At 30.2% G+C, this 10,780-nt stretch overlaps 1 protein-coding gene across 1 annotated transcript; it reads right to left on the reverse strand.

Moving 5' to 3' along the window:
* Positions 1-1,358: 1,358 nt before the first annotated feature.
* On the reverse strand, positions 1,359-4,284 carry LOC137820184 (cyclin-D4-1-like). Its single transcript, XM_068624098.1, has 6 exons — positions 3,628-4,284; positions 3,152-3,238; positions 2,961-3,059; positions 2,647-2,848; positions 2,384-2,508; positions 1,359-2,218 (listed from the first exon to the last, which is right to left on the reverse strand). Exons 1-6 carry the CDS (start codon positions 3,916-3,918, stop codon positions 1,976-1,978), a joined length of 1,047 nt encoding a protein of 348 aa, XP_068480199.1. The 5' UTR covers positions 3,919-4,284; the 3' UTR covers positions 1,359-1,975.
* Positions 4,285-10,780: the final 6,496 nt, after the last annotated feature.

Genomic DNA, 10,780 nt, shown 5'->3' on the forward strand with positions numbered 1-10,780 from the left:
TATTTTTAAACAAATAAAAAAAATAAGTATAAAATGGAATCGAGTTATGAACTGCTAAATCATACTCTACTATTTGAGTAATTATTTGACACGGTATATTATTTGGATAAATATTTAGCAGAATATGATATTGAAAAAAATAAATTATCCAAATGTGTTGTTTTTTCAAAATGTTGTAAAAATATATTTAATGGAGTGTTAAAATTATTTTATTTTAATAAATTTGTCTTAAATATATGAAAAAAATAGTAGAAGAGAAAATCACTATCTATATATCTTTATTAAGTTAAAATAAGATTTTTTTTAGAGAAAATTAATTTCCTCTACTCCAATAAAAAGTAGTAAAACTATATTTTTCTATTATATCTTTTATTTTTTCATGTATTACATTAGTATTTTATACAAATTATTGTTATCTATCGAGAAATAATAGCTGATTTTATTTTATAATTTAAAGAAGGGATAAATATAAATATTTTTTAATTAAAACGAGACATAAAAACAAATAAAGTCAGTAATTAAAAAACAGTGAGTAATGTAATGTTGTTGTCTTTAACATTTAAAAGGTCAGATAAACAAGATTTTGTTTTTTTTAAGGTGGATATATACCAAGAAAAATAAATAATAATGCAAGCCTTAATAAAATGTAGTAATTATCCACAGGCATGCCTTTGAAAACCTTTATTTTTTCTTTAATTTTTTTCATCCAGTCATACACTAACAACAATTATGTGTTCAAGAAGTAATAACTTCTCTTTCCATGTCTTTTTTAATGTAAACTCCTATAATTATTGAAGAATCTAGCTTTAAGGAGTTTCAATTAAAAAAAAATGTGCCTAAGAAACATTAAATATACTTTATTATATACCTCTTTCACGTGGCAAAGCTTTATGCAAATATTACTTTTACAGTTTTGTTAGTCTAAAATTTTCAGCACCCACAAATAAAGATACTCTTTAATTTCAAGGAACCAAAAAGTTAAACTTATTGAATAATTTCTCTGAAAGTTGGATACAGATAAAAGTTTGTAATAATAAATGGTTTAATATGGTGTGAAAAGTTTACAATATTAGTGAAATTGAAGTGAAGTGGCAGCAGTGTTTTGATTTGTAGTTTGTCTGGTTTTGGTTTTGTGCAATCAGTGTGAAAGCGTAGGCGTAATTATGTAGAAAATAGAGAAATGAGTGAATGGGATTCATGCATGTTGTGGTTATGATTCAAGTTTTGTCCATTTATGGTTGCCTGCAATGGAAGAAAATAGTTTTTTTCTTTTTGTGTATTTCTTTCTGACCTACCCTTTGCTGCATGCGCAACACAGCACAGGTTAAGCCTACCAATGAACTTATCAACAATAAAGCAATGTTGTAACAGTGAAAGTGTCATTGAATTGCTAACAAAGCTTTTTACTCACAGTAAAGGAGAATATGGTTGGTGACACAACAGTAGTCTTCTTTTGAAAAAAATAACATCAGAAACTGATTAAATGGAAAATAAGCATAGATAAAATATTCCCGCAAATTATATAGCTCTGTCTTTTTTTTTGTAAGTTTATTTTTCTCTCCCATCTCAAAAGTAAAAAACAATTGAACAAATGAAAAACTCCCCCACTGTACTTACATACAATACTCTGATTCTCTGAGTTCCTTTGTTGTCTAGCTGCTGTTAAGAGATCTAAAATATATTTTAACAGCTGGTGATTACTCACTTCATGCCAATAGCATGCAATGTATAAGAATGTTCACTTGATCACCCATCTTCCACACATGACCCACCTCACCTTATATAGTTTTGGTATTTTTTTTTACACCAGGGTCTCTCTTTTGTTTTAGACAATAAAAAATAATTTATTACTAGCTATGTCTTCCTGCCTCATTTTGGTATTGCTTTGAGGGGGGCACCTTCCATAAAACACACATAATGTCCATTTTTTGGAAAAGCATCCTAAGGATGATGGAAAATTTCACAATCCACATCCCTACAATAGCTCTGCTCCACAGGTTTTGTTTAACTTCCTCCTTTTAGCATCAGGAGTACTATGTGAAGAGTTAGCACATGAACCATCATTTGTGTCATCACTTTTGTGGCTGAAGCACAAAGCATCTAACACACCTATTGGGCTTTGGGGTAGGCAAGTGACAGAACCACTTGAATCCTTGACAGAGCCCCTGTTGTTGGATGACAACTCTTGGATCATTTTAATGCACTTCAATAGTCTCTCCTGACAAAATCCAAATGACACAATGTTATTAGTATCAACCAACTAAACCTTCAATTGTATTTATCATTGATTACAAAACAAGTGATAAACTAAAAATGATCCCAGGATAACAAAGTAAAACCCATCATTAGTGTATATGATGTTTGTTTGGACCACCATCCTTACCTTTTCTACGTGTTGAATCAGAACAGAAATTGCTTCTCCTGTGTCAACTGTTTGGGCTTCCCCCATGACATTCATGGCCACTGCTGCTGCAATCTCTGATGGCTTGAATTCCAAGAAGTCAATTCCTGCATTGAATCCACACCATCCAAATTACCATCACTAATTCCACCCATTCACAGTTATTATCACTGCACAGATGAGCCACATTGAGAAAACAACCCAATTGTGCAATGAAGTGTGTGTGGGGGGAAACAGATCGGTACCTCTTGCAGTGTTTGATATTAGTTGGATAGATTGCATAACTGAAGACTTTAATGGACTTTGATCACCATTGATCTTGTAAAGGAAGTAATCAAGGAAGGTGAAAGGAGTGATTGATTGCATTCTCCACTTCAATGTGCTTAGAACTAGAAGCTCCATTCTCTGGATGGTCTTAGCCTCAAATATGAACTTCGATTCACCCACCTGAATCATAGACAACACAGATTATTAGCGTTTAGCACATGCAAAACTAATAATACATTGACTTAGTAGGTACCAAACACTGAAAATAAAATATACAAATATTTTATTCTACCTGTAAATCAAGAAACACTGGGACTTCTGTCTCATCTATTTTGGCTGCCAGAGATAAACACGCCACAGCCAACAATTGCATTGTCCAAACTCTTCCCTTCTGTGAGTGGAAAAAACATCAGATCACAGCCAGAAGACAATATAATGGCATAATAAAAAAATATTCTTTTTTTTTTTCAATCTTGGACTTACTGGTAATTCATATGCAGACAGGAATCGATCCAAGTAATTTATAGATAGATATCCACACAGAGGACCAAATCCTAAATGCGATCGGACCTATAAAACAAGAATATAGGTTCGCTGGTTAGATCATGCTAAAAGACAATCGGATAAGCACTAAATAATAATCAGTTCAAGGTAAATCCAAGTCTGATCCTAGTTTTGAACATCTTGAAAGGCATATAATAAAAAAATTTCATTCAATCGGCCTTCAGAACATGCAAGTTAAATCACAAAAGGTCCCAAGGGAATCATCAATTCATCATTAATCACTGAAATGTGAAATTCAAACTAAAATTTCCAAAAGGTTCAGATTTCTTTTCAGGATATAAGAACAGTCCATGTTTCTATTTTTCACAAGAAAAAAGACCAAAACAGGGATGGTTAAAAAAGATCAGAGCTTTGAGTGATTAAGAAAGAAGAAGAAAAAAAACTCTTGAACCCACCTTGTGAATCCAATCAATGGCCTCCTTTCTGGCACCAAGGTCAAAAATTCCAGTCTGAAGCCTATTCAAGTAACGGACACCAGGCCAGAGTTGGCACTCTCTTTCCACCATCATCGCCAAGCACTCATCACTCAGCAATGGCAACTCATCCGGTTCATCAAAGTGGCGCCTCCGGGGACGCCAGATGTCCTCGTACACCCCCGTCATCGTACCTCCATAATGGCTGTCGTCGAAAACGGTGCTGTCCTCTGAGCAAAGGAGGCTCGAAACACAGTCAAAACTGGGTGCCATTGCAAGACCTCAAAAACAAAACTCAACCAACCACCCTCTTGCTCCAAATTCACAAGAACCAATCTTTTTGTTCAGATTATTGATGGGGTCTGTGCGTAAGTGCGTGATGTGTTGAATTTCTTTTACGAAAATTGTTAAAAGGAAGAGATGACAATCTGTGAAAATAACAACAAAAGCATTATAGAGCCACGCAATCCTCTCTTTCTCTCTCACACTCCTTCTTTCTCTCTCTACACTCAACTGAGAAGAGTGCCGCAGTAGAGGGCCTTATGAAGGAAACGAACACCCCTTTTTAGGGTAAAAGGCAGATAGAGAGAGAGAGAGAGGATGAGAGTGGAGTTGGCACAGAGGGGTCCTCCACAGTGTGAATTCTTCTAATACGATTTAATTCATAAAATACCAATGCTAATGCTAATTACCATTTTCTAATCTTACTCTCCAAATACAACTATAACACACACCTCTTAATTTATGAATTAACAAGAACAAACAAATTTATTATTATCAGTTAAATTTGAAGAGAAAAACTGTAATGATAAACATACAAATTGAATCCTCTTTTCTAACAATTTTATATTTGATCTGTCTGTTTCTCACATTACTGTTTTATTAAATTTGTATTGGAATATTTGGAGAACATTTATCAGAGAGACGTTGGGAGGTGAACCTGAATAATAAAGGCAAGTTTGTTATATAATAAATAAGCAATTTTCATTATTTTCCAAAAAACAAAGACGTTACTGTCTGGAATCTGATAAAATTTTTAAAATTTAAGCCTCTGCTGCAGTTTATGCTGTTACTAAATATTAACAGAGAACGTTTAATTTGACCAGAACAACATTCCTTCAAATTCCCAAAGTGTCTTAGTAATTGGTTCCAAAATTAACATTGTATAATGTAATTTCCAAATATACATAATGGTGCAAGTGTTGGTCCAACCACAAGGACATCCATTAATACACTGAAACTTTTGAAACACATTCATCATTTACTTCTTCTTCTTCCTTGTAGTAGTGAATTTTCCCCTGTGATATAATGAAGAAAGACAAAATAAATAAATAATAAATAAAAAATAAAAAAAATGTGTTGTTAAGTGAATGGTAATAGAAATGAAGATAAAAGGAGTAAAGTGTAAAAGTGAAAAGTTGCATAGTGTGTTGTTTTGTCCTGTGTCGACGCGTGTGCTTCGCTGACATTAGGCTAGAACCGGAAGCGTTGGTTTCGTTCTCAAGTCACTTTAACGTACTACATACATACTACAACCTGTCATTTCCCTCCAATCTTACCCGCCAAATATCACTGTTCATTCAATTTATCTAATTCAATAAACCACAATTATACTATCTAATTTCATTTTAATTATCAACAAAATAATACTTTTATTAAAAAAATACATTTTCTGAATTACACTATTTTCTTTTCTTTTCTATTAGATAAAAATAATTTTATTATTTGATAAAAGTGATAACACAACCTTTCTACTTTAAATTAATTGTTTAATCTCTAGACTAAAAAATAATCAGAGTAATTTGGAAATATGTATGTCATAATTTTTATTTTTTTAACATAATTATTTCAAAATTATTTATTTATTATATTTAAAAGATAGTTTAATGAAAATTTATTTTTGAGTTTTAATAAATTTAATTCATGAGGAAAAAATTGTTATCATTAGAAGAAGTGATGATAAAACAGTTAGAGGAATTTGCACGTATTAAAAATCTTGCTTTCATAGCTTGTGCTTTTGGTAGTGGTGGGGTAACAATTAATAATAGTCACTGTGTATAATGAAAATATTTTTAAACAAAAATAACGTTTTCTGATATTTTTAACTCTCTCTATATATTAAAATTATAGACATTTTTTTAAATTGGAAAATATTAATTTATTATTTTTTATAATATAAAATAAAGTGAAATTCTTAATAATAAAAAACTAATTTAAATATACGTGAATTGCTAAAAATTACATCAAAACAAGATCCAAATTTCCTTTATGAAAAATAACTTCTTATTAATTTAAGTTTTAAAAGGAAAAAACAAGTTTTCTAAGATTACAAATAATATATAACTTTTGTTAACATTTTATAGATTTTGTTTTAAAGTTAACAAAAAATAAGTAATTATTGTGTTTATATAAAAAATTTAAAGTATAAAAAAGAGTATAAACACGTCTAACGAAATTATAAAGTTGATGGAAAAGAATGAGTTAGAAAGCAAGATCTTTAAATTCCGAAAATAAAATAAGAAGATAACACTACTACAAGAAAATTATTATATAATAATTAATTTAGAGATAAAAATAACTAGATAATATATTAATTTAATTATAAGTCATATTATTTTATAAACTAAAAAAATATTAATATTTAAAATAGTTTTTATTATTGATACAAATTTATAAAGTAGTTTGTAAATTGGTATCTTATTTAGCCATTGAGATTTTAGCTACTAATTATTTTAAATTCTAAATTAATCTATGATTATTAGTGATTAATTTAAAATATAAAATAATTAGTAGCTAAAACTCTTATAACTAATATTAGATATCAATTTATAAAATACTTTATAAATTTGTATTAATAATAAAAACTACTTTAAATACCAATATTTTTTTAGTTTATAAAATAGTATCTAACTTAGTCAAAATATATATATATATATATATATATATAAAAGATTATTAGTTGATTAAGTTAATGTCTTAATGTAAGAGGTATAACACCTTAATGTCTTAATGTTTTAAAATACATTTTTTTTTAGCATTACACAAAGCTTTTAGTCAACCAAACCTATGGTTTATAAAAAAGAGAGGAGGGAGGTGCATCTTAGTCCATATGCTAATGGAGTAGAGATCATCATGTATTAAATGGTTTGTAACTGACCAAATTTGACACATGTTGTTAGAAGGTATATGACACCATTTGGAGGCTTTAAAGTGGATGTTGAAATACTTAGATGAAACAATATTGTGATGTGTAGACATTTGCTCATTTTAAAGGATATGCATACAAACGTTATAGAAAAATGTTAATATTAATTGTGTTTTCTCTAATTCTTAGTTGTTTATCTGTATAGAGGTGAATAACCTTTATTTTTTTCTTTGTCTGTTATGATTCTAGTATTTATTGATTGATTATTTATTTATTTAGTTAGACCTAGAATGAGTGTACAACTTGTATATATTCAGACTATTCGTTCTGATTTCAATATAATAAAAGAGATATTCATTCTTATATCATTTGTCTTCCTTATACTCTCTTGTTCATCTTTGTGTTCTCTTTTGTTCATATCTGTTCTATTTTATAATATGGTATCAGAGCTCTGGTTGCCACATTTATATATGGGTGAAGTTGTTGATCCCTCACAAGATCCTTGTTTAGCTTACCATGTTATTCATCAGATAATCGATCATTGAATAGAGTTTGTTTTCTCGTTACACAACAAAAGAGACAAAAAAAATTTGGTAATCAATACAAGACAATGATTACTACTAGCAAAGGAGGTTGTAAAGACAATGCTACGACCTATGGCATAGGTGGTGGATATGGAAGAGGAAGTTATAGAAGAAGATATATTTACAAAATTTGCAATCATTGTGGAAAGACAGGACATACCATTTGATACATGCTATAAAAAGCATGACTTTCCACCTCATTTCAAATTTAAAAATCAGAACCATGATGAGAGTCATGCAGTTTTTCAGAATACAAATTTTAATAATAATGGGTAGAATCATGAAGGTTCAAAGTCAGAAGTGGAGTCTCAACAAATTGGTTTTACTCCTGAACAGTATCAAACATTGTTAGGTCTTTTACAACAGGTCAAATCCAGTGACAATGTTTCTAGTCAAGTCTCTGTTATTCCTTCCAACATGACAATACAAATTGGTAATAACTTTATTTCTTCCTTTAGTTCTTGGATTATTGATAGTGATGTTACTGATCACATTTGTTCATCTTAACTTATTTCCCTTCATATCAACAAATTCATCCTATTTTTGTTAAATTACCAAATGGTAATCAAGTCATTGTCAATTATTCTGGAAGTGTTTTCCTCAATCAAGATCATGTCATAGACAATATTTTATATATTCCTTGCTTCACCTTTAATCTTCTTTCAGTAACAAAATTGATTGATAAACTATCTTATGTTCTTACCTTTGATTCTAATGGCTGTCACATCCAAGACAAAAACTCCTTGAAAATAATTGGTTCTGCTAAGATGCAAGATAAACTTTATATACTCAGGATCCAATCTTACCAGAAACTTCAAATTAAACCCATCAAATCTACACACATCATCAATACTGTTAATGTCAGTGTTAGAGAGATCTAGAAATCCTTTGGCGTTTTCGATTAGGTCATATTTCAAATAAATGTATTGATGTTATCAAGAATAAATTTCCTTTTGTTAAATATAACAAATCTTTTGTTTGTGATGTTTGTCATTTTGCAAATAAAAAAAAAAGACTTTATTTTCCTATTAGTACATCTAAATCAAAAAAAATGTTTTGATTTGATTAATATAGATATTTGGGGACCATTGATGAGCATATATTTATTCACACTCACTAGCCTTATTATTGTTAATTTTGTGTTTTTTAGAGTAAATTATCCGGAGGAAGCATCTACCTTTTGTGAATGGGCCAAATATGCAAAAGTCCAAGTTGCTTCTTGAACCAAAACAAGAAACAAATTCTAAGGAGAAGAAAGAGAAAATAAAATCTACAATATCTCAGAAACAGAATTGGAAGCAAATCTTCTGCAAAATACAAGAATTCTGGAAAGATGGAAACTTGGAAACGGTTAACAAAATATAAACTACAATATTCTTTCAAGATCCTTAGAGCAAAAAAGCCTATAAAAGGACACAAGCATCAAGGAGAAAAGGGGGAGCTTCATAGGGTTTTCTTAGTTTATTTTCTTCTTTGTAATTCTTTTGTTTTGCCTCCACATGGAAGGCTAAACCTTTTTGGTTGATTCTTTTGTAATTCCCCATTGAGTTCTGAGGTTTCGTTCAATAAAAATTTCATTTTTCAATTCTTTATAGCAGCTATTTTTATTGTCTAATCTTCGGGAAAACTAGTTTTTGTGAGAGGTTGTACTTGAACATGATTGAGAGTCTTCCTTATCTTAAACTTTGGTTTATTAGTTAGTTCGCATTGTTCTAATTAATTTCTTGGGCGCATGATTCAAGAGAGAGGAGATAAGCATTCTCATGGAGTATACGCATGGAACAAAGTGGGCATTGATTAAACTAGTAGATGCATGTTTTACTGGTGAGTTTCAGTTGAATCAGATCGGCGCATGTTAAATCTAGTTTAGCTATGTTGGAGGATTGAGAAAGGATTAATCTTTAGAGAACTTGTGAAGAATTCAATGGTGGAAGAACTTAGAGATCAACCGCTTTTTATTTATTTCAATCTCTTTTATATTTTCTGCATAATTATCTCTACCCCTTTTTATAATTATTGTTATTACTAACTTTTCATTGCTTGTAGATAAATTTTGAATTCGGTTAACTGAATCACTATTGGATTCGTTGGGAGACGACTTGGGATCATCTGACCACAATTATACTATCATCTCTAGTGTTAGACAAGTCTACGCTAGAATCATATTAATTTGACAGCAAAACGGCAGCTATAAAAAAAATGTTGAATATTAGATTTTTTTTAATTTTTAATTTTTTTGTTTTTTTAAGGTATACTAAATAAATAAAAACTAATAAGAAGAAAACAAAATTTAAATATGCAAAAAAAAATTAGGAAAAAAAAATTATGCAGATAAAAAGAAAAACCTGATAACCAAAATCAAATTGGATTCCCCGGCAACGACGCCAAATTTGATAGCTGTAGCGATTTGAATTCTCAGATATACTAAAGGAGCTTCAAGTCTTGGTTTATTTTTCTCTTCCAACACTTTTGCTCATCTAAAAGCCTTTTGTGACAGTGATTGGGGCACTTGCAGTGATTCAAGAAAATCAATGACTGGTTTTAGTGTGTATCTTGGGAATTCTCTCATATCTTGGAAATCAAATAAGCAAGGCATGATATCAAAGAGTTCTTGTGAAGCTGAATACAGTGCAATGACCACGATTACATGTGAAATTCAATGGCTAACTTATCTTCTTCAAGATTTTAAAGTTTCTTTTGAGCAACCATCTCTTCTCAGCAAGATACATTGCAGCAAATCCAGTGTTTCAAGAGCGTACGAAACATATAGAAATAGATTGTCACGTTGTTAGGGAAAAAAATTAAAGAAGGGTCTCATCCATTTACTTCCCATTTCCACCACAGAGCAACTGACTGACATTTATACCAAAGCTTTAAGTCCTCAATCTTTCAAGAGTATTTGTTCTAAGATGGGTCTCATCAATATTTGCACCCCAGCTTGAGGGGAGATATTAAAAGATATGGATACAAACGTTATAGAAAAATGTTAATATTAATTGTGTCTTCTCTAATTCTTAGTTGTCTCTCTTTATAGAGGTGAATAACCTTTATTTTGTCTTTGTCTGTTATGATTTTAGTATATTCAGACTATTCGTTCTGATTTCAATATAATAAAAGAGATATTCATTCTTATATAAGTTGTCTTCCTTATACTCTTTTGTTCATATATGTTCTATTTTATAATAGCTCATGACATAAAAGTCAGTGAAAGTTTTGTAAATGCAAATTATGTAAGGAATGTAGACATGAGAAAATATATTCATGGGTATGTGCTCACATTGTTTGGGACTATATTATTTTGTAAAACCAATTTACAATTAGTGGTAGCTTTATCCACTACCCAAACATTGTATAAATTGAGCTTAAAAATGAGTAAAAAAGACTTTATAATTAGAGAGGATGACAA

Source organism: Phaseolus vulgaris, chromosome 9 (genome assembly GCF_000499845.2).
Source record: "Phaseolus vulgaris cultivar G19833 chromosome 9, P. vulgaris v2.0, whole genome shotgun sequence".
Taxonomy (NCBI): domain Eukaryota; kingdom Viridiplantae; phylum Streptophyta; class Magnoliopsida; order Fabales; family Fabaceae; genus Phaseolus; species Phaseolus vulgaris.

Coding starts and splice junctions, on each gene's coding strand:
- LOC137820184 (XM_068624098.1), bottom strand. CDS start 3,918: ATGGCACCCAGTTTTGACTGTGTTTCGAGCCTCCTTTGCTCAGAGGAC. Junction 3,060..3,151: donor TGTCTGCATATGAATTACCA/GTAAGTCCAAGA, acceptor TTCCACTCACAG/AAGGGAAGAGTTTGGACAAT. Junction 2,849..2,960: donor CAGTGTTTCTTGATTTACAG/GTAGAATAAAAT, acceptor TCTATGATTCAG/GTGGGTGAATCGAAGTTCAT.